Source organism: Danio aesculapii, chromosome 17 (genome assembly GCF_903798145.1).
Source record: "Danio aesculapii chromosome 17, fDanAes4.1, whole genome shotgun sequence".
Classification (NCBI taxonomy): Eukaryota; Metazoa; Chordata; class Actinopteri; order Cypriniformes; family Danionidae; genus Danio; species Danio aesculapii.
The window spans coordinates 10,508,576-10,533,056 of record NC_079451.1 but is presented as its reverse complement, the minus strand read 5'-3'; the positions used below and the strand labels follow the sequence as shown (position 1 = coordinate 10,533,056).

Sequence of the window (24,481 nt, the reverse complement as noted above, 5' to 3'; positions counted from 1 at the left end):
AGCAAGGACATTTTCACAGTATGTCTAATAATATTTTTTCTTCTGGAGAAAGTCTGATTTGTTTTATTTCGGCTAGAATTAAAGCAGTTTTTCATTTATTAAAAGACATTTTAAGGTCAAAATTATTAGCACCTTTAAGCTATTGTTTTTTTCGATAGTCTACAGAACAAACCATCATTATACAATAACTTGCCTAATTACCCTAACCTGCCTAGTTAACCCAATTAACCTTGTTAAGCCTTTAAATGTCACTTTAAGCTGTATAGAAGTCTTTTGAAAAATATCTAGTCAAATATTATTTACTGTCATCATGGCAAAGATAAAATAAATCAGTTATAAGAAAGAAAAAAATCTGCTCTCCATTAAACAGAAATTGGAGGAAAAAAAATAAACAGGGGAGCAAATAAATCTGAATTCAACTGTACATGTAAAAGATCTGATTTATAAGACGGTACCAAACCATTTAAGGATTTACAAACAAAAATTAATCATTTAAAATCAATCCGTGACCTGACAGGCAGCCAGCCGAGAGGAAAAAATTGGGGGTGTGTGTTCATGCTTACGAGTCCCTGTCAGAAGTCTTGCAGCTGCATTTTAGACTAACTGCAGTCTATTCAGGGCATTTTGACTGATACCCACAAGCAAAGAGTTGCAATATAGTCAAGTCTCCCCAATGTCATAAAAAGAGAGAAACGACTTCACTTTTGCCAAAAGTCTTAAATGGAAAAAAAATTGGATTTAACAACTGAATTTACAGTGCATCCGGAAAATATTCATAGCGCTTCACTTTTTCCACATTTTTTTATGTTACAGCCTTATTCCAAAACGGATTAAATTCATTTATTTCCTCAAAATTCTACACACAATACCCCATAATGACAATGTGAAAAAAGATATTTTGAAATTTTTGCAAATTTATTAAAAATAAAAAAGCTGAAAAATCACATGTACAGAAGTATTCACAGCCTTTGCCGTGAAGCTCTAAATTGAGCTCAGGTACATTCTGTTTCCACTGATCATTCTTGAGATGTTTCAGCAGCATAATTGGAGTTCACCTGTGGTCAATTCAGTTGATTGGACATGATTTGAAAAGGCATACACCTGTCTATATAAGGTCCCAGGGTTGACAGTACATGTCAAAGCACAAGCCAAGCATGAAGACAAAGGAATTGTCTGTAGACCAAAGAGACAGGACTGTCTCAAGGCACAAGGCTGGGGAAGGTTACAGAAAATGTTCTGCTGCTCTGAAAGTTCCAATGAGCACAGTGGCCTCCATCATCCATAAGTGGAAAATGTTTGGAACCACCAAGACTCTTCCTAGAGCTTGCCGGTCGTCTAAGCTGAGTGATCGGGGGAGAAGGGTGGTCACTCTATCTGAGCTCCAGCGTTCCTCTGCGGAGAGAAGAGAAACTTACACAAGGACAACCATCTGTGCAGCAATCCACCAATCAGGCCTGTATGGTAGAGTGGCCAAACGGAAGCCACTCCCCGCAATGTACAGAAACATCCTAAATAAAAAACCTGCTTCAGAGTGCTCTTCACCTCAGACTGGGACGACCCTTCATTTTCCAGCAGGACAATGACCCAAAGCAAAATATCAATGGAGTGGCTTCACAACAATTCGGTGAATGTCCTTGAGTGGCCCAGCCAGGGCCCAGACATAAATCCTATTGAACATCTCTGGAGAGATCTGAAAATGGCTGTACACCGTCACTTCCCATCCAACCTGATAGAGCTTGAGAGGTACTGCAAAGTGGAATGGGCAAAAATTTCCAGAGACACATGTGCCAAGCTTGTGACATCATATACAAAAAGACTTGAGGCTGTAATTGCTGCCAAAGGTGCATCAACAAAGTATTGAGCGAAGGCTGTGAATATGTATGTACATGTGATTTTTCAGGTTTTTTATTTTTAATTTATTTGCAACAATTTCAAAAATCTTTTTTCACAATGTCATTATGGGATATTGTGTGGACATAGTTATAAGGACATAAATTAATTTAATCCATTTCGGAATAAAGCTGTAACACAAAAAAATAAATAAATAAAATTGGGAAAAAGTGAATCACTATAAATACTTTCCGGACACACTGTATATAATCTAAAGTGTTAAATATGCTTCATAATCATAACAGTGTGATGTTATCTGTCAGCATGATGCCAGTGGATTGCACAACATACCCACAAGTTTTAAACAGTTATGTAAATGGTCAAAAAAACAATATAACCATGCCTTGATACTGAACATGTTAAGACTGAATGTACATTCAGAATACACTTCTTCTAGTCTTAACATGTTCAGTATCAAGACATTTAAATGGTTATATTCATAAAAAAATAAACAGACTGTTAAAAAAATCCTCATCGAGGGATCGTTAGATAACCAGTACCCTCTTTATTTCTTTTGCTTTATTACATAACCATCAGCATCACATGTAAAAGATGGATTAACAGGTATTATTTAAATAATCTGCCCATGATGTGGCACCTGATTTAGAGCTGTATCTTACATGTTATCAGTGTGAGGGACATTCGGTTGTGACAGTAAGACCCAAAGCACTTGAAGACACTTTGACAGCGAGAGCACAGTTGCCATGGCGACCTCTCAGGAGCTCTTGAACTTTCAGTTATCTGACACTTAATGCTCAAGATAGAAGCTGTCACTCAAACTTTGCGACACTGTGTCCTTTCCAAATCAATGAGTTTCAATCAAGCCAGTCTTTTAGCTTTAATAAATCCACATACTTAAGTAATCTTCCATGGACACAGGACAAAGTAAAATCGGGTTCTTAGAATGACAGCATTATAAGTTACATAAATAATTTCCACTCCAGTCCTCGCACACCACTGCGTTTCTCTTATCATTCTAGATGTTTGTTCTGATTTGGTTGTAAGTGCCCTAGGAAGTTGATTTCGCCATTATTTCAGTTCAAAGGAAGAGTATATGTTTCATTGAATTTGGTATTCCATTAGCATTTTACTGTAGGATGTGTGAAATGAAGAGCAGTGCACACTATGTAGGAACCCTATCAATCTTCACACAAGCTGGTTATCTTAATCAGGTGTTAAAGGTCCCATGAAAGTAAAATAAAGTTTTTTAGATGTTAGTATCAGTATTGTTAGTTTTAAAGATATCTATAAGCTAGTGTGCTCCAAAACAGTGACAAAAATCAAATTTAGAACATAGAAAACTGATGATATCAACATGCAAAGTGTGTAGTTTGTCACTCCCACCTAAATGGATCAACAATTTTATTCTTGTCACCTCATACTACAGTTTCTCATCACATCATAACCAATCAAATGCTCTCTAGTTTCTGACATGCCTTGCCCCTTTCATTTGCTCTTCATTTGATGCACTTGAGCTCAACAACTCATAGCAGGCATAGCAGTGATAAAACAAAACGCTGCTAGCTGTAATTTAAAAGGAGAGGGGCTACACTATGTCGGACCCTCTCTTTGTGTTTCGGTTGATATTACGTCAAACATCGAATAAAAATTCACATTTCAAAGCACTTCACGGGACCTTTAAATAAGAGAGATATGCAAAATATAAAGAGCAGTGGGGTGTGAGGACTGGGATACAAATACACACAAATATTACATATAGATTCTATATGAACCGTTCCTACGTCAAGCCATTTTAAGACTTAAAACTTAAAAAAAAAAACATTTTAAAGTATTTATATCCTAAAAGGCATTGTATATAGTCACAACAGATTTTCACTGTTGATAATTAAAAGAATGATAATTAAAGTTATCTGGAATTCTAATTTGCTCAGGAATTACATCCAGAATTCCAGAAAAATGTTGCTAGTAAAACTTTACAGTTGGTGGCATGGTGGCTCAGTGATTAGCACTGTCACCTCACAGCAAGAAGGTCACTGGTTCAAGTCCCAGCTGGGCCAGTGGGAATTTTTGTGTGGAGTTTGTATGTTCTCCCCTTGTTTGCGTGGATTTCCTCCAGGTGCTCTGCTTTCCCCCACAATCCAAAAACATACACTAAAAGTGAACTAATTTACAATAAATTGGCCGTAATGTATGAGTGTGTGTGAACGTGAGAGTGTATGGGTATTTCCTAGTACTGGGTTGCAACTGGAAGGGCATCCACTGTTTCAAACATATGCCGAAATAGTTAAGAGTCTTGTTGGAGGGCACCACCAAACCCCGCCAGGCTGACTAGTAGAGTCCAAGGCTCCAAAGGAGGACAACGCCTCACCCGTTCCTCCTCCTCCAGACTTCCCAGCCGTGTTGTATCCCCTTCTCCATCTACTTCCAGAATGCATACCAATCATCTGCTTCTTCCTACGCCTCAGCCTTCTCCTCTATCAGCTTGACCAAAAGAATAACCATCCAGGAACTCTGTAACATTCTATCTAATAGTCTATCGCTCCCTGCTCCCTTAATAAGAAAGAACTGCTAGAACTCTACCATAACATCACCACAGACTCTTACAATCCCCCACCTACGTCACTGCCCAGAGGAAAAACGTGGAACACCAAAACACACCATGCCCCTTATCCTCCGCCTACACTCCCCGTCGGCTCCAGCACTAAAGAAGAAAATATCCAAATGAAACCATGCCCCGAGTTGCATGTCATCCAGCCATCACCCTCAGGAAACCCAGACCACCCTTCTAATTTTTCCTCCCACTAATTTTTCCCACTCTCCCTACTTTATTTGTCCCCCCAAAACCAAGATGCTCCTATTTCTTCAACCCTCCTAGGTCAGATCAATCCCTTTCCTTCCCACCCTCCTCTTGCTTCTAGATCCTTCCGTATTGACCCACCCCCTCCAGCCGACTTCCCCTCTTCCAGCCTTCCTCCCTTCTACTCTCCCACTACACTCCCCCCTGCACTCACTAGCTCGGATCCAACACAATGTCCCGCACAATTTTCCACCCGTTCACTGTACACAGCCACCCAATCCCTCCCTGCATAATGCCCTAGCCCTGGAACCCTTTCAAACACTTTCAATTCTTACTCCCACTTTCTCTGACTCTCCACGTCAAGTGCTCCACTTCCTTTAAGAGTCGAGTCTCTCCGCCTATCTTTTACTCTTCCTTTCAGCGTCGAGTCCCTCCGCTACTTTACTTTCCTTCAAGCAATAAGCTCAGCTTCTATATCTTCCCTCACTCCCCAGCTCTAACTCCGGCAGGAGTTGTTCCCGAGCTTCAACTCCCACAGGAGTCCTTGCCCCGGCCCCTTGCCGCAGGAGTCAATCCCTTTTTTTTTTCCTTACAGCATAGAGTGCTCCGCTCTCTTCCAGCATCAAGTCTCTCTGCCCCTTCTCTTCCTTCTGATGTCGAGTGCTCCTCTTACTCCAAGCGTCGAGTCTCTCCACTACCGCTTTTTCTGCCTCAGAGTCGAGTGCTCTGCTTCCTCCAAGCTTCGAGTTTCTACGCTTCCCCTTTTTCAGCCTAACAGCATTGAGTGCTCCGCTTCCTTCAAGCGTTGAGCCTCTCCGCCTCTCCTTTCTCTTCCTTTTCAGCGTCGAGTTTCTCCACTACTTCCCCTTCCTTCTAGCATAAGCTCTTCTTCCCTATCTTCCTTCCGTTCAGGCCATCACTCCCCAGCTCTGACTAGCACAGGAGTTTTCCGAGCTCGACTCGTGCAGGAGTCCACCCCTCCACCTGGGCTCTGACTCCTGCAAGAGCGCTCCCTGAGCACCGACTCCCGCAGGAGTCAAATGTCAACCCTTCTTCACCCCTCGAACAGACTCCCACAGGGGCCTGTTTCTACCCTCTTCCCTCAGGAGCCCCTCTTTCTCCTATCTTTCTCAAAAATATATATCCAGCAGCCAGATATAGCATTGATCTCCTTGCCCTTTGAGGGGGTTTTTCAATACACAGCTGCTGTCCCAAACAAAAAGGCATCTTGGGTGGTTCTCAAGATTTACCTGAGCTCAAACGGGCTTGAGGATCTTATGAGCTCAGTGCTCTCTCCCGAGACAGCATGCCAAACATGCTTTATTATCAATCATCAGCTAAGTGTGAACTCTTGAAGTGAAGTTTATTTATAAACTAATTTCAAGAGGATCTTGTGCTTATATACGGCTGGACGATTCCTAAATTATTATAAATAACCAAAGTGTCTTACCTTGGTCATCTTCGTCTTGAAAAATCCCGCTTTCACCCTTTCTCCCCCTTTTTCCTAGGGCAGCACTGCAGCCCAGTGGTTAGCACTGTTGCCTCACAGCAAGAATGTCTCTGGTACGGGTCCTTACCCGGTCATTTGACATTTCTGTGTGGAGTCCTTGTTCCGTGCTCGCGTGGGTTTCCCCTGGTTTTTCCGGTTTCCTCCCACAGTCCAAAGACATGCAACATAAGTAAATTGACTAAACCAAATCGGCACCATAGACGGCACCATAGACTTCAATCAGCAGCACATCTTCATAGCAATCCTAAGTGTAACTTTTTTGCGTTATTAGAAAGTGGGGTGGGGGGTGGGGGTGTGTTCTCGAGATCTACCTGAGCTCAAACTTCCCTCTTGCCCTGCAAACAGGAGGGAGCCCTGGGCTCGAGGATCTTATGAGCTCAGGTCTCTCCCAGGACAGCATGCCAAACACATCTTTATTATCAAACATCAGCTAAATGTGAACTCTTGAAACTCTTTACATAATCAATTTACATGATTATTCCATGATGATTAACCATTGAATTAAAGAAAAAGTATATGTAAATTGGTGTTAAATTTGCCTCTGTCCCAACTTTTTTTGTGGTCTGTTACAGGCATCAAAATCAAAATGTGTTTATATTTCCAGATTACAACTAATTTGCTCACTGAAAACATTGTAAAACATTATTTTTACTTTTCAATTAAATAAAAGATAAAGACAATCGGCAAATCACATATTCTTGATTTTATTGCATTTAAAAATATATATATATCCCAACTTTTCTGGAATTTAGGTTGTATAAATGGTTTGAGTTTTCTTAACATATTGGGTTTTATGGTACTCAAATAGTTTCATGTATTTAAACTGAGTAAGTTTACAGTACTCATAAATAATAGTTTTTGCACTTAAATGGTTTAAAGTAATCAGTTTTACTTTAAAACCCCATATTGGGTTTTAGTTTAATCAAAATGCCTTTCAAGTTATCTGTAATGACCCCATTGACATCTGTAATCTTCCACATCATACACAAAGGTAATTTGAAAAGAAAAGGAAGAGTGTAGCAAATGAAAAATAACAATTTAAATTTACATACAATACATACAAGTGTACATATCAATACATACAAGTGTACTTTGCAAGTTGGAAAAAAGCCCTTCTACTTCTATTTCTACTTAAATTCCACATTTTTTTCCAAAACAAAATGGATATGTGTCATCAGGTTGAACTGGGCAGTGATTTCCAAATGCACTGGATTATTGTCTAGTTTAGATTCCAGCCCTATGAGGACAAGGCCTTTTTCAGTGTCATCACTCCTTCAACCACAAAACATACAATTTACAAAAAAGGACATGACTGGTTATCATAATTTCTCTAAAAGTTGTATTTTAGCCTTTAAATGTCCTACATGCTACACGGCTCAGTTAAAGTAATTATGTGTCATCATGAGATTATCGCGCTAAAGCAAAAGCATAAATTATGCCTTGAATTCTTCAAAATAACTACGACCTTTCGGAGCCTATACAAAGAAACACAAATTCCTTTAATTCCTCAAAGATCACTGAAGAAATGCTTAACGTGAAGGCCAGTTGGAGTTAAAAATAAAAAATAAAAAACAAACTCTTGATGTGGCCAAATGCACTAGCGCAAGCTCTTTTTCCAATAGCGGATAAATATGCAGGACTGTTTACTCGACCAGAGCTACGACACTCAAAATAGCCTGACTTCAGGAATGAGAATTTCAGATGGGCCTTGTACTAAGACTCCCAGAATGTTATTTGTGTGCTTATTCAAATGGAGTTTGGTGAATAAAGCTAGTCTCTGTGACGGTTATAGTTCATAATTCTAGCAGACACTCAAAGGCACATTTGAGAGACTCCAGGTGGAAGATGAGCTTATGCCAAGAGGCTTCCCCAATTTACCATTTGCAAACTTCGAGGGTGCCCAAGAGCTGTTTCTGTGGTTTACAAGATGATTTAAAGTGCAGTAAGCTCAACTCAAGCAAATATACTGCTTTTAATATGCAGCTCCTCTTGTTGCCAAGGTTTTTTTTGTTTTGTTTTTTCTGGGGATTATTCATTCTTTGTTGGTCGGCAGCCCCCTAACAAACTTAGAATCATAAAATTAAACTTGCTTTTGATTTTCTGTTTTATTAAAAATGTTATGACAGCCATATGGAATTTCTTGAACATTCATAATCCCCTCTCTATTGTAAAAACAATACAATATGTAGTGCTTAGCTGTACAAAGACCCAGACTGCTTCACTGGCACAATTTGTATTAAAAAATACAGTAAAATCTAGACAAATTATATATTTTTCCTAGATTTCACATCTACAGCATTTACTGTATACAGTATATAATACTAGGGAAGTTACAGGAAGGTTAGTTAAGCAAGTCATCAGACCACATGGTTAAAGTGGCAAATAATATTAACCTTAATTATTTTCTTTTTATGTGAAAACTGATTTTATTCCAGCCAAACTAAATTAAATAAGACTTTCACCAGAAGAAAAAAAATATTATAGGAAATACTGTGGAAATTTCTTTGCTCTGTTAAACATCAATTGGAAAACATTTGCAAAAAAGAATTCAAATTTCACAGGAGAGCTAATAATTTTGCCTTAGACTATAAGTTTAAAACGTGTAAAGAATGGAAAATCTAAATGTTCATGACGTACAAGGTCTAAACAATTTTTCTTAACTCAAAACTCCACAGTATGACACATGAACAAATATTTTCTACACTTATGACTATTGTCTATCATTTAAAAGAGTGATACAGCTGTATGGTAAAGATGTAGGACTGTTAACTAATAATTGCGAAATTTATTTATATATGAACATCCAACTTCTCACAAACGTCCAACTAATTTACAACAAGTGCAAGACTGTTCTTAAAGTAGTGAATTTGGAATATAATAAAAAAAATTGTTCATGTGCACGCAACTGTATATAGGCTTTATGCTCAAACTTTCCTTCAATGGAATAGCGTTGAGTGGTTACCATTTTAGCATTAACAGCTGAATAGAGTAGATGACTGCAACATATCTTTTAAAGGATCACTCCTCTTTTCTTGGAGAATAGACTCTTTTTACAACTGCACTAGAGTTAAACTGTTGTGTTTTACCATTTGTTAATCAATTCAGCTGATCAAGACCGGTCTTCACAAGAACGCGAGTCCGTTTTCTGCATTCTTGTAATTGAGAAACAGCCTTTAAAAACCTGCAGGTAAGTGTGTTGAAGCAAGGTTGGAACTAAACTGTGCAGGGCTGCGGTCCTCCAGGATCTGTTTTTGACACCCCTGATCTATGCTAAGCTAAGTTAAAAGTGATCACACCAGACCTGGAGATCGACTGAATGGATTAAAAAATGGTAAAACTCAACTGTTTAGCAAAATGATACATTTTTGTGACAAGAAACTATGCAAACTTTACAAAGTACCATTGAGGAACTTAATATAAAAGGCTGAAACAGCATTTTATGACCCCTTGAAAACTGAAATTATCCGCCAGTGATTTTTTTCAACCACAGTCTCCCCTTCACATATGGAATATAGATGTTATACACATCTTCTTTCAGCACGTCTCTTCCTCCTTGGTTTCCACATTCCCTTCTTTTTCCTCTTCATTTGTGATGCAGTCTTCCTCACTTCCTGTACTGTAAATAAAATTATAGCAGGACAACTTGTATCCATACGACCGGTATATCATAATATTTGTCTGGTTACTTTACTATGCCAAAGACAATAAAGCTTATTCACGGATGACATAAAGTCATAAAAAGAAAGCTCTATAATCTTTTCAACCACATGTACTGTATTTCCAATCAGTAAGAGGATTTTATTTTGAATGGTACAGGCCACAAAAGAGGAAGCAATGGCAGTTTTTTTCATCAAAACTATGATAAATTCTTTACCACACTGTAAAACTTTTGATTTTACCATATTTGTTCTGCTCTTTGATAATCATAACACATATTCAATGTAAAAAAAATAACCACAAATGTTTTAACCCCCCATTATTTATGAGTCTACAAACCTCTTTTCGCTTTGAGTTTCACTTTCAGTGCTGTAATGATCCTCATCTGCAGAGTCATTGTCCACATCGATGGCCTTTTTTGTGTCTCCCTTTGATCTCACAAAGTTTTCGTCCAAGCCTGCTTGTTCCAAAGTATTCCTATACCTGCGTTCAGCATTGTTTTTGGCATTTTTCTGAAAGCATAAGATAAGAGTTGCATGCAAATGAATTTACAAAAATATTTTATATACTGTACTGTGTATACGGCATGTTTAAAGAGATAGATTTCCTCACCCTTCACTCACACACAAGTGATTCAAAGGAAGATATTCTGAAGAATGTTGGGTGAAAACCGACTATAATAGGGACAAAATTACAATGGAAGTCAATAATTCAGTCAACATTCTTTAGTATATCTTCCTTTGTATACACCAAAAAGAAGAAACCCAAACAGGTTTGGAACAAGTGGAGGGTGAGTAAATCATGGCAAAAATTTCATGTTTGGGTGAACTGTCTCTTTAATGCAAGAAAAGTGTCCACTTTAATGTTTCAGTAATTTCAAGTATATGTACAAGTGTAAATGACAAGTCAATAACAAATATGGGTTATTCAGCAAGACAAATAGAATTACGAAAAAATAAAAATTGTAAATAAAAACTTGTATACGGCACTTTATGTGTTAAAATATTCATTCATTCATGTTCTTTTCGGCTTAGTCCCTTTATCAATCTGGAGTCGCCACAGCGGAATGAACCACCAACTTATCCAGCATATGTTTTACACAGCGGATGCCCTTCCAATTGCAACCCAACACTGGGAAACATCCATACACACTCATTCACACACACACACACTACGGTCAATTTCATTCGTTCATTCATTCATTCATTCATTTACTTTTTGGCTTAGTCCCTTTACTAATCTGGGGTCGCCACAGCGGAATGAAACGGCAACTTATCCAGCATATGTTTTACACATGCAGATGCCCTTTCAGCCGCAACCCATCACTGGGAAACATCCATACAATTTAGCCTACCCAATTCACCTGTACCACGTTTTGGGACTTGTTTGGGGAAACCGGAGCACCTGGATGGACACCCACGCCAACATGGGGAGAACATGCAAACTCCACACAGAAACGTCAACTGACCCAGCCGAGGCTCGAACCAGCAACATTCTTGCTGTGAGGCTATCGTGCTACCCACCATGTTGGGTAATAAATGCTAAAATCTATTGGTTTAAAGGAATAATGGCTAAGTATAAGAGATTTAAAATTGAAATATATATATATATATATATATATATATATATATATATATATATATATATATATATATATATATATATATATATATATATAATCATGGCTGCATGGCTACATGTTTTTTTTTTAAATACAATTATTTTAAAAATCCAATTCTTTAAAATTGACTGACAAGATTTGTGTGTGTTTAGTGCATGTTGTCAGTAAACCATGGTATAGTAGACATTATATTTTCCTCAGAAATAAGTATTAAAACAAACAAGACACGTTCTAATGTATGAAAAACTGTGACTTAAGCTGTGATACATTTTTTTGTACTGATGCTTGAAAACCCTTTTTTTAAACGTTGACCAAGATATACACTACCTGACAAAAGTATTGTCGCTTATCCAAGTTTTAGGAACAACAAATAATAACTTGACTTTTAGCTGATCATTTGGTATCAGAAGTGGCTTGTATGAAAGGCAAAGGCTTCTATATTATGCTTATTTTAGCAAAATAAAACATGATCATGCCTTGATTTTTAATTATTTAATTAGAACAGTAAGGTCTGACTTTGCTTAGACAAAAGTCTTGTCACTTAATACCAGAAATAATGTACAGTATAGAATATAAAGTCATGGTGCAGTGGAAACAAAATTAATATTGTGTTTGACTCCTATGAGCTGGAGGACTACATTCATACATCTCTGCAATGACTCAAATAACTTATTAATAAAGTCATCTGGAATGGCAAAGAAAGTGTTCTTGCAGGACTCCCAGAGTTCATCGAGATTCTTTGGATTCATCTTCAATGCCTCCTCCTTCATCTTACCCTAGACATGCTCAATAATGTTTACTTCTGGTGACTCGGCTGGCCAATCGTGGAGCACCTTGACCTTCTTTGCTTTCAGGAACTTTGATGAGGAGGCTGAAGTAAGAGAAGGAGCACTATTCTGCTGAAGAGTTTACCCTCTCCTTTGGTTTATAATGTAATGGGCAGCACAAATGTCTTGATACCTCAGGCTGTTGATGTTGCCATCCACTCTGCAGATCTCTTGCACGCCTCCATACTGAACCCCAAACCATTATTTTTCCTTCACCAAACTTCCATGTAGGTTCCAATAGGTCTTTGTATTTGTGATGATTGAGATGCAGTTCAACAGATGACTCATCAGAAAAATCTTCCTTCTGCACTTTTCCAAATGATCAACTAGAAGTCAAGTTATTATGTGTTGCTCTTACAACTGGGTTCGATGACAAGAAGTTTGTCAGGAAGTGTAGATGATGAAATATAAAGTATATTTGGAAAAGATTGAATTCTGAATATTAAACGGCGTACCTGTGAAACCTGCTCAAAGAGATATGGACGCACTGTCACTCGTGTTTTCATTTCCTTCAGCTCTCTTTGATAATCTTTCATTCTTTCCAGATCAGCTAGCCTAGATGAACAAGCACTCATAATTAGTAATTATATTCCAGATGGCTTATTCATTCAGATTTGTTTTTCCTTGTCAAATTCCTCACCGATGCTGTTTGAGTTTCTCCTGGTAGACCTCTTTGAGACTCTTATGGGGGTCCATTGCTTTTGCTCTCATCGCCACTGCTTTGCTCATGGCCTGAGATCTGATTCTGTGCTGCTTCATCCAGTCTGCGTTCTCCTGCTCCTCCAGGTCCTTCAGCTCCAGAGATCTCCTATATGACAGACAGTATAAATAACACTTTTAAAATATGATTATTTTTATTAGGACAATAGTTTAAATAAACCAACACTTATATATGCTGGAATAAATACTGCTGATTATATGCGTCGCAAAAAAAATATAAAGGATGATGGCTTTTTATTTGCATGTTGTTTTTTAATGTTTATTATTAATTTGTTAACAATGTTACCATTTACTACTATTTTGTTCTTCAGTAGGTTATGGATAAAATATGGTCATTCTAATAGTATAATAAAATAAATTTGATTTTTGAAAAAAAAAAAAAAAAGATAAAAAAAAATACAAATAAAAAAACCGCCAAGAGACCCCCACCAACCCCCTACCACCTCTCACCAAGCCCCTATCATTGTCCAGCGATGGTTTAGCTGGTCAGGTAATTCATAAATTAAAGCAATTATAAAGTAAAATTGTTATTGTATCACCAGAAAAATGCATTACCCTGACTATAGTTTTAATGTCAAATAATAGTTTGGGCAAATTATTAAAAATATTATAGATTATGAATAGTGAATATCAATTACACTCAATATTTAATTACCATGTTATTGACAGGGGTTATTGGTTATGCTTGCATTTCTTCAAATGCATTAAGATGTTCCAACATCGGTCCCTATGTTTTATCAAATATCTGCAATTTGTCATTATTGATATATCTCAACCTCGCCAAAGCAAGCATGTTTACGATATCTCTACTCCACATACCAAATTTAGGTACAGATTCAGTTTTCCACATTCTTAAAATCACCCTTTTGGAAATTACCATACCAAATAACATGGCTTGTCTTTCATATTTGTTAAACATCTCTAAGTTACTAAATATCCCAAGAACAGCTGTAAGTGGACATGGTTCAAGAAATTTTTGGAGGGCTTTAGAAAAACATTCAAATATATTTTCTCAAAACTCTTGTAGTTTAGGACACAACCATATCAAGTGGGTTAGGGATCCTTCTGCTGTTTTACACCTATTACAGAGTGGAGATACCTAAGGAAAAATCTTGATTTTGAATTTTTTGATATTTGGACTAGAAACAAGACAAGCATTTTTCGCAGTGTTGGTTTTTAAGTCATTGAGAAAATTATGAAAAATTTAATTGTGTGTAACTACTAAGCTACTGCTTCAGTTAGTCATTTCAAACACTGCACTATGATGGCAAAAAAAAAAAAAGAGAAAACATCTTTATCAGTCTGACAACACATGCAAATACAGAAACATGCTGCAAATAGCAGACCACAATAGAAATGTGTCTGGGGTGATTAAAAAAAAAAAAGTGATGAACCCGACTGCTTCCTGTTAAGAGGCAGCGGTGTAGTCAGTACAACATAACATTAAAAATCACATTTCCTTTATCGTAAATTGTGCAATTAGCCAGATTATTATGGCTAAAAAAATCTGACACAAAAACAGGAACCAGAAACCTGGTTCTTCCCATTTTAGGGTCCTCAACATATTTTCGATGTGGTCTATTTGCAGAACACTTATGTATTTGCATGTATTGTGTGTATGTGTAACACTGCTGGTCCTATACCACCCAACCTGCTCTGAGCTGGGATCGAACCGGTGACTTTCCGCATGGGAGTTGCTTGCTCTACCAAGGAGGCTAAAGACCATGGCCTCTAGCGTCTATCGCTAGAGCACCTTTTAGAGATCAGGAGTGAGGCTTACCTGCACAGCACTTCACTAGCTGGCATCTGCTACATATACGTGGTGAAAAAAAAAAAAAAGTTTTCTAAATTTGTAAGCGTTTTTCTATTTGCATGGGTTTTTTTTTATAATTTACCCCCCACAGAAAAAAAGTTATTATACTCATCCTCATTACAACCCTGTTCATCATCAGAGCACAAACATTTATATTAAGATATTTTAGATGAAACCTGAGACCGACGGTCCCAAACTAGTCCAGACAAATGCCAAAAAAACATCCTCAAAACAGTGCATGTGTGGTTCAATCGAAATATTAGCCAGCTATGAGGATACTTTTGTTTGCACATAAAACAAAAATGGTTTCTTCTCCTCAGTGTCAGTATATTGTGCACATTGTATAAAGTTGCTATTTTTGTTTTATGTGAGCACAAACATATTCTCATAGCTTCAAAACATTCCAGTTGAAACTCTGAAGGTATATATTGTCACGGTCACACAAAGACGACAAGGATGGTTCCCTTTTCATCAATTGATCCAAAAAACAGTGGATTTTTCAACAGGAGAAGCAGGTAAGTGATATTCTTGGATGGAGAGCAGACTAGGATGTAGTTCACAATGTAAACAAGGATCTTGAGTCAACCATCAGCATGTAAAGTCACTTCCCTTAATCACAGCGTGTGCATTGAAGGATAGCATTTTTTATTGTTAGGCTTTGTTAACATTTACTAATAAATACAGACATAAAGGGTTTCTTTTTCTGAGGAGTTAAATGACATGTGTGCATAAGAGAGGAGTTGATGGGCTGCTCTCGGCAACCTGCCTGTTATCGAGCATGGGTGTATGTAAAATGCAGAGAGCTCTGAAATGTATGAACTGTGTGTTCGTGCTCTGAAACATTTGCCTAGTCGACGGTCAAGGCCAACTGTCAAGAGAAGATACCAGAAAGATGAACATTTGGTTGCTGAATGGTCCAACTGCCAAGATGACATCATATTAAGTCAATAAAATTGAGATAAGATAGTGTGTGAAAGACATTATAAAACATGAAGGAGAGCCCAAAGGAGACCAGAGCTGAATTGAAATTACATCTCTCCTGCGCAGAACTGGTACTCTCTAACTTCTTGCATTCAAAATAAAACTTCTTAATTTTAACTCAGGTCTCCGTCAATTTTTGAACATGCAATGGACCATTTGAGTCCTACAGCATCCACAGGTTAGGAGAAACGTCCTTAGGAGAAGGGGAACATCCATGGAAGAAGGGAGAAGGTGAGGTGAACCATCTGAGTTCGATTCCAGCCGATGAACAACTGGAATCGGGGAGGATTTATAGGGAACGGTGATTGATGGTGCAGGTGTGTGGAATTAATACTCAGGTGATTGTGCACAGCTGTGATGAGAGGTGGTTGGAGAGGGAGAGCGGTGATTGGAGCAGCAGGAATGAGCCGGGGATGTGACATATATAGTCTATTTTTAAAATGTTTTTTAATATTTTTCTGGATTTGAAATGAATCAGGACTGTTGCTCTCAGATTTCACCTAAAATATCTTAATTTGTGTCTGAAGATGAACATAATTTTATTTTTGGGTGAACTAACACTTTTCACTCTAAGCCACCATATTCCACAGATTAAAGCTGCGGTCACACTAGAGTTTGTGTGTGCGAAATTCTGTCGTATGGCGCTGCGAAAAGGGGTGGGATTAAACAAGATTATTAGACATAAAAAAAGCAAGCGATTGCTCCATGTTTTAAATTTCTCTTCAGAGAGGTCATGTTTTGATCCTCGATTGGTCTCACGAAGTCAAGTGATGCGATTTCGCAGGCCAGAGTTCACCAAGCTTGAACTTTGCACTGCAGCGAACTGCGAAACTTGACGCATGACTCTGCGTTTCCGGTCTGACGCATTCGCATGCATATGAACGGAAGTCTATGGGGAGAAAAGTCCAGTGTGACCGCCGCTTAAATGCTTAAATGATATCCTGTGTACTTCAATAAGTGTTTGGCTCACCTTACAGCCAAAGATCTTTTCCTGGCTGCATCTGTTATGTACGTTGGAAGAGTATCCATAGACAGGGATGTCAGGCCACCAAATGAACTGCTTCTCTTTATATTCACTTTGTCTGTAGAATTCTAGTCATGGAAAATGGCAAGGAATTATGTCAATGGTCATTTTAAAAGTTCATCAAACCTCTAAAGTCACGTGAAAATATCAACCTTTGGGTTTTCTGGACTCCGGTGGCGAGGCTGTAGTGTGGATGTGCGAAGCTGGAAGGGTTTACACTGAGTAACGTCTCTCCTTTCTGTCATCTCCATTGACTTCTGTTGAAAGGCCTGGTGGAGCTTGTCAAAGTCAGGTACAGTGGTGTTAATTTTAGGTCTGAAGGAGAGCTTTTGGTCCAAATAACCAAGCATCTTGCTTTTGCTCTTCTGAGTGCTGCGAGGCTGCTTGTCAGCACTGGCTTCCTGCTTTTGAATAGGAGCTGAAGCAGCTTTCAGAGTCTGCTGAGCTCTCAGATTAATGCGAATCTGCCTTTGCTGATCCTGTTCTGAATAGGCGTCACATGAATACAGTTTTAGTGTACAAATAGGGTCAGTATACTGTACATTTAATTCAAATTAAACCATTAAAGCATCATTTTAATTTTATTATAAATTAAATATACTGCATATGAAATTTAGTTCATACATAGACTGCAGGTCAAAAGTTTATAATTGAGATATTATTTTGTTTATGTCTCTCTAGAAAGATGACCAAGGCTGCATTTATTTGATCCAAAATATAATAATACAGTGAAATATTAAATTATTATTTAAGATTTTTATTGATGTAACGTGAAAGCTAAATTTCCAGCGTCATTATTCCAGTTTTCAGTGTCACATGATCCTGTTGATTTTATGTATTTTTTATGTTTGTTTAAAGTGAAGTATGCACTGTGCTCCTGCGTTATTAGATTTTGGTGCATTAATCCTATAAACAGAATAACTTAAAAGATCATGATCCGCATTGTTTTATCTTTCTTTATGTCAAAGAAGTTTAGTTCAGGGATTAAACACAAACGTTTCAGCTCACTGTGTGATCTTGTCCCTCTACGTAATCACATTACATCATTAATTAAATACAGTGTAGGAAATTAGTCACGTTTTTTTCTGGAAAAATATTCTAAAAGACCTGTTGACATGGAATTGAACCAGATTATAGAAAAAAAATTGCTAAAATGTCCACTCTGGTTTCATCTTCATTATCCTGCTAATGTAGATGTTGGACTGAATATTAGTAATATTAGTTGACAGTGAAGAGCGCAGAGGGTTGCTGAATAACTACTGAGAGATTTTAGCTGCTGTCTGGACTTTCACTGCCTTTCTACACCTCCCTTTCTTCACGTGTTTAGTACTTTTTCTTGTGTCATTTAATTTTTATTACACAAACTTAATTTTTAAACCAATTCATATTGTTTACTTTGCATATATGGATTTCTTTGGTTGTTACCAACATCTGGTGAAAATTTCAAGTCAACATCACCTTTAGAAATATGGATTCTGAGAAAAATGGTGACATGTTGAATACTTATTTCACCGAATGTACCTAATACAATCCAATGTCATTTAATATTTGACAGAATACAGATCATGACCTTTTGAGTTATTATGTTGATTGATAAGAAGCTGTTCATTTAGATTTTAATGTAAATTACCATTCAAGGGTGCTGAGAAAATTTCAATAAATTATTTTTAATATAATCAATTTAAAATTAATATTGTTCTTTCATTTCATAAAAAAAATTCTAAAAAAGAAATCACTTTTTCAAAACAATGCTAAGCAGCACAACTGTTTTAACATTGATAATTATAAAAAAGAATTAATATTTCCTAAAATCTAAATGCAACATCAGAGCAGCATATAAAAATGTTTCTATGAGAAATTAAAATTAGCAATTTAAGCTGCTTATAAAATCTTTACAATACATTCAAGAAGGAGCTTCTTTATCCTCGTAATAATATTTTACAGTATAATTATTTTGACTGTATTTTAATCGTAAAAATGGTGGGGATAAAAAAAACATAAAAACAAATCTAAATGATTACAAACATTTGACTAAAAGTGTGGTTATATAAAATAAACCATTATATTTTATCTTTGACTAAATATTTAAATAAATGGCACCTTTCAACCGTTCAGAGAACCTGGGGTCTGAGACTGCTTTCGGTATTGGTTTCCTCACGTGAACCGGTTCTGTTTTTACACTTTTACTGGCAGAGGCTTTCTCCTCCCTCTGCCTCTCTCGCTTTTTCTCCTCCCTCTTGAGGAACCTGAAGGGCTTCTGCATGGTCAAGAGGAAATCTCTCCTCTGCTCACGACCTTCCAGCCTCAAGCGCTCTTGTTCATGGATGAGGCCATCGTAAAGAGCTTTAGAGATGTGCTCAGGGACGGGAGCCACACGGAACTGTTTCTGACACTCAGCCAAATCTGCCTCCTCTTTGGCTTTCCGTGAGTCTTGGGGAAGAGGCTTCCTATGCCTCTCTATCTCGGTTCCCAAACAATGGCTTCCAGTAGTTCTTGCTGCCTTGATTCCATTTGAGGTAGAATTTTGCAGAACCATCTTTGAGCTGAAAAACAATAATAGACACAGTTGAAATCAAAATTAGAGAGCAACTTAAAGTTTTTAAATTCCAAGGTCACTGTTTTAAAGATATCCTAATAGCAATAAAACACTTGTTTTTAACCCCTTAACTATCTCCCTCACTTTTGGAACCTGAAAATGAAAATGACAGGTTGAAAATGAATGCCCATCTTCGACGCTTTGGTGCACAGAAATAAGCTTGGTCTATTTTTAAAGAAGACTTCAGATTAAAGACTGTCAGATTGTAGAAGTAAAAAGTTTAAAAAGTTAAATAAAAGAAAAGTGATGTGTCTTTTTGTTTATGAAAATAATAAAACAATAAATGTATATTTTATTATATTACTTAAAGTATGTATTTTACAAAACCGGTTTTAGCCTAAAATTGACAGAAAAACAAAGCTAAATATTTGAACAAATGCAGTTGCAAATTTAAAGTTGATATTTCTAGAAATTAACTTTCAGTAAAATTTAGTTTGGCCGCAGTACCAGACGTGACCAATAGATGACCATACAGTTTCCATTGGTGACCATACAAGAGCTACCCCCTATGTTTTGAAAAATATTAACCATATTTTTCATACTTTTGAGAATATTTGTAAAGTAGCCATAAAATTCTAAAGTATTATAGGCAATTTGATGGTATTTGAATTGAATTTAGACTCAAAAAAGCATCTAAAAATGTTCACGTGGATTGCTGTAGCAAATTAATGCTTTACAACTCTGACTGCAATTTAATTAATATCTGTTGCTCAGTAATAACTATCAACAACAGTTGACAGTGACAATTAATGGGTGAAAACTATTTCATGAGTTACTTTAGCCTGATCTCATGAGGAAACGTAAAAATTTCAAATTTTGTCAGAAAAGTGGCTAACTCGAACAAATTCATACGATTTCATTATTTTGAAAACGTACCATTTTTTTAAACCCCAGCCCTAAATCTAACCTTGGGGGATGAGCAAATCATACTACATTGTACAAATCAGATCATATAATTTAATATGAATTAACCTCTAAATCAAAAAGGTAAGAATTGCTGTGAGAGTTTTTACAGCGCTTGACTTTTTCCACAATTTGTTATGCTACCGCTAGATTTATGACAGTATCAAATTTTATCATTGCAAACAACTGCTTCTGTTTTTATCACAGTAAACAGTATGATCATGATATTGAAATAAGCTGCAAAAAAGTTACTTTAACGGTATTATAACAACAAATAAATACGTTGTGTATTGCTCCATAGTATATACTTGTTCAGAGTAAACAAATGTTTAAACCAAATTAAACTGCAAAAGGATATATATGTATCAATGTTTCATTAGTAAATGTTATTTATTAGATTTAAATCAACAGTAAGAAATAGCCATGTTTATTACAGTTAATATGTTATCATTGCTTAAAAAATACAACTGAATTTTATTAGTTATTAACACCATTTAATGAAATAATTATGACTTGTACTTAGATTAGGATTATGATTTTACCATGTTATTGGGCGTTAGCTAAGAAATTAATATCATGGGTTTAGTTAAATGAAGCCTTATTGCAGTGTAAATAGCCCTGAATTTTCAATTACTATTTCAGCATGTAGGAGGCCAGATTAACATTTTTAAATTTCATGTTTGAACTATTAAACTAATAAGTTTAAATAATAAATGATTATATATTGTATGCCCATGACATCAATAATTTATTACCGGGATATACTGACTTATTAAATATTGGAATATATAATATATCCAAAATGGAAGAAATTCAGTATTTTACTCAAAATTCAACAAACAATTCCCATTAATGACAACGTATGAGAAAAAATAAAAGAATTACAACCTCTATTCTTTTTGAGTATGAAAAGCACACTTTAGCAAAAATGCTGTACCATTTACGATATGAGTTACCTGTGGTGTTTGTGGTCCAGCCCGTCATGATCGCTGATGCTCTGCTGCACTATATTGGTTTTAAGGATCCACTCAGCACTGGTGGTCAGCAGTGAGTTCTGCAGGACCCGCTTCTCCAGGCCTGTCTGGTGCTGAAGCTCTAAATTCTCCACCTGCTGCTTGCGTTTGGCCTTCAGAGCCTCCAAATGCAACTCCATTGATTGTTCAGTCGTCTTCCTGTCCTCTATAAGGGTCAGCAGGCTCTCAGAAACATGTACATTGCCTCCCTCTTCAGATCTAGAGAAATCTAAAGTGGGAGAGATCTGGACAGAGACTTTGTATTTAGTCACATGAGAAAATACTATAGTAATTTATAGTAAATTCTATGCTATTGTAAGGTGTAGTATACTTTCTACAAAACGTTGTTCATGAAAGCTACATAAGCTATCGTTGGGGTCACACAGAATCTGCAAATGCAGTTATACACAGTCTATTTATTTCATTATGTAAATGCATATAAATATATATTTATTCCGATTTTATATTCATTTCAATACTTTTATCAAATAATATACAAATGTTTTAATTATTTATTTACAATACAGTTTGTAAAGAAATATTTTCTGTCATTAAGTAGATCTTTTCTCTGAGAGATTAGCTTTGTTTACCAAATAAGTGGATCTAATTGGATTGGATTTAAGGTTTATTGTAAACCTTAAATAACATTTTTATTCATTTATTCATTCATTCATTTTCCTTCAGCTTAGTCTCTATTTCAGAGGTCGCCACAGTGGAATGAACTGCCAACTATTCCAGCATATGTTTTTTGTTACATAGCGAATGCCCTTCCAGCCCAGTATTGGGAAACACCTATAAACTCTCATTCACACACGCACTCATACACTACGGCCAATTTAGTTTCTTTAGCACCTGGAGGAAACCCACGCGAACACAGGAAGAACATGCAAACTCCACACAGAAATGCCAACCTGCCCAGCTGGGACTCGAGCTGTGAGATGACAGTGCTAACCACTGAGTCTCTGTGCTGCCCCATAACATTTTTAGTTTTATATAAATATAAAGTTTATATTTTTATTTTATGTTTTACTAGCAAAATCATTCTTTGGAAATATGGTCTATAGAAACAGCCACTAAAGACACATCTATGTATACATTTATGCGATTTGCAGCTTTTTCTAGGTGAAGATCATTAGAAGAATTCATTCATTCAGTTTCCTTCTGCTTAGTCCCTTATTTATCAGGGGTCACCACAGCAGAATGAACCGAAAACTATTCCGCCATGTTTCACGCCGTGGATGCATTAGAAGAATTTCTACCCGATAATGTATTATATGTTTAAATGTTTGAGTTAAATAAAAATTATTTATTGAATACATTTTTATAAGCTGTATTCAATAACATTGCAATGGATAAACTCAATTGTATTTCATTGCATTATTATTATTATTTTTTTTGCTTGTGATAAATTTTGCAATTTATTAATTGATTTGGGGCGTCTTGTTTGCGCAGTGAGTAGCATAATCGATTCGCAGCAAGAAGGTCACTGGTTCGAGCCTCGGCTGGATCAGTTGGCATTTCTGTGTGGAGTTTGCATGTTCTCCTCGTGTTTGCGTGGGTTTCCTCTGGGTGCTCCGGTTTCCCCCACAGTCCAAGAACATGTGGTTGGGTTGCAGCTGAAAGGGCATCCGCTGCGTAAAACATATGCTGGATAAGTTGTCGGTTCATTCCGCTGTGGCGACCCCAGATTAATAAAGGGACTAAGCTGAAAAGAAAATGAATGAATGATAATTGATTTGATGGAAAAAAAAACTGCCCTCAATTAAATTCTGTTGGCCCAATGACTTTTTTTTTTTTATGTGTGTGTGTGCATTGGCCTCTATATAAGTCTAGCTAACACCACATTACTAAATTACTACATATAATATAATGACATACTATAGCTACAAATAACAATACTACAACCTCTGATGTCTACTATTATACATATAATAATAATAATAAACCTAAACTTTATTAAGAAACTCAAATAATGGCTGTTTTTACAATGAAAAGCTGTGAACGGCTGTGACTTTCACCTTTATTATTTGATTTCTTTTCTTTTTCTGTTATCTTTAAATTATCTTGTTATTCAATACGACTAATGTTCACTGTGTAATTGGAGTTCGAAAACAATGCTGTAGGATGACACAGTGGAGCAGTGGGTAGCACGATCGCCTCACAGCAAGATTGTCACTGGTTCGAGCCCCGGCTGGGTCAGTTGGCGTTCCTGTGTGGAGTTTGCATGTTCTCCCCGTGTTGGTGTAGGTTTCCTCCGGGTGCTCCAGTTTCCCCCACAGTCCAAAGACATGCGCTATAGGTGAATTAGGTAAGCTAATTTGTCCATAGTGTATGTGTGTAAAAACAAGAGTGTATGGGTGTTTCCCAGTGTTGCGTTGCGGCTGTGTAAAACATATGCTGGATAAGTTGGTGGTTGATTCTGCTGTGGCGACCCCTGATTAATAAAGAGACTAAGCCAAAAAGAAAATGAATGAATGAAACAATGTTGTATTTGCATTTGCAAAAATATTAGACAAAGTTGTTCTAATTAGTACTCATATTTTGAGGAAACATTTTTAAAAATACATTGCAGCATGCTACACTGTGCTTAATATATGTGTCCTTATGTTATTTTGGCAGGGAGGAAGCACTGAATTTAGACAAAACTATTATTAAAATGTCATTTCTATTTATAAATGTATAAAAGAAAATAACTTTTTATGTTAAAAAAAATCGTAGATTGTGTTTGTTTTTTTCTTGGGGAGAATGTCAACAGCAAATGTTGTTCCTATGGCAACCCCAAACGCACATAGTTACGCTGTTATTGTTGTGTTTACCGCCGCCAAAAGCGATTTAATCAATTATATAGACAGTAAAACAAGCACGTTAATCTTTGCAAATCCATAAATGCACTCAAAAAATGTCACATAATGGTTTCACACAAACTATTTCATAACCTCCTCCGCTATCGTTGCACTTATTTCTCTCACCATTGTCATCTGATCCATGGTGTGATCAGGCCTGTTATGAGGACATCATCATTCAAATACTGATCCATTAACTGTGAAAGATCAAAGCACAGTCCATTTCCTTGGAATCGACAAATATCATGTTCTCTGCTGCACCGGTGACCAGTCTTTTCTCCACCCACCAGCGCCTCAGCATATCACGCACACACTCCGCTGCATC

General features: G+C 36.8%; 1 protein-coding gene across 1 annotated transcript; it reads right to left on the bottom strand.

The window, feature by feature from the left end:
• Positions 1-7,034: 7,034 nt before the first annotated feature.
• fam161b (FAM161 centrosomal protein B) lies at positions 7,035-24,405 on the bottom strand. Its single transcript, XM_056477790.1, has 9 exons — positions 24,283-24,405; positions 21,257-21,558; positions 18,902-19,344; positions 16,954-17,285; positions 16,748-16,869; positions 12,904-13,071; positions 12,719-12,818; positions 10,155-10,327; positions 7,035-9,774 (listed from the first exon to the last, which is right to left on the bottom strand). The coding sequence occupies exons 1-9, from the start codon at positions 24,298-24,300 to the stop codon at positions 9,693-9,695; spliced, it is 1,740 nt and encodes a 579-aa protein (XP_056333765.1). The 5' UTR covers positions 24,301-24,405; the 3' UTR covers positions 7,035-9,692.
• Between the last annotated feature and the right edge of the window lie 76 nt (positions 24,406-24,481).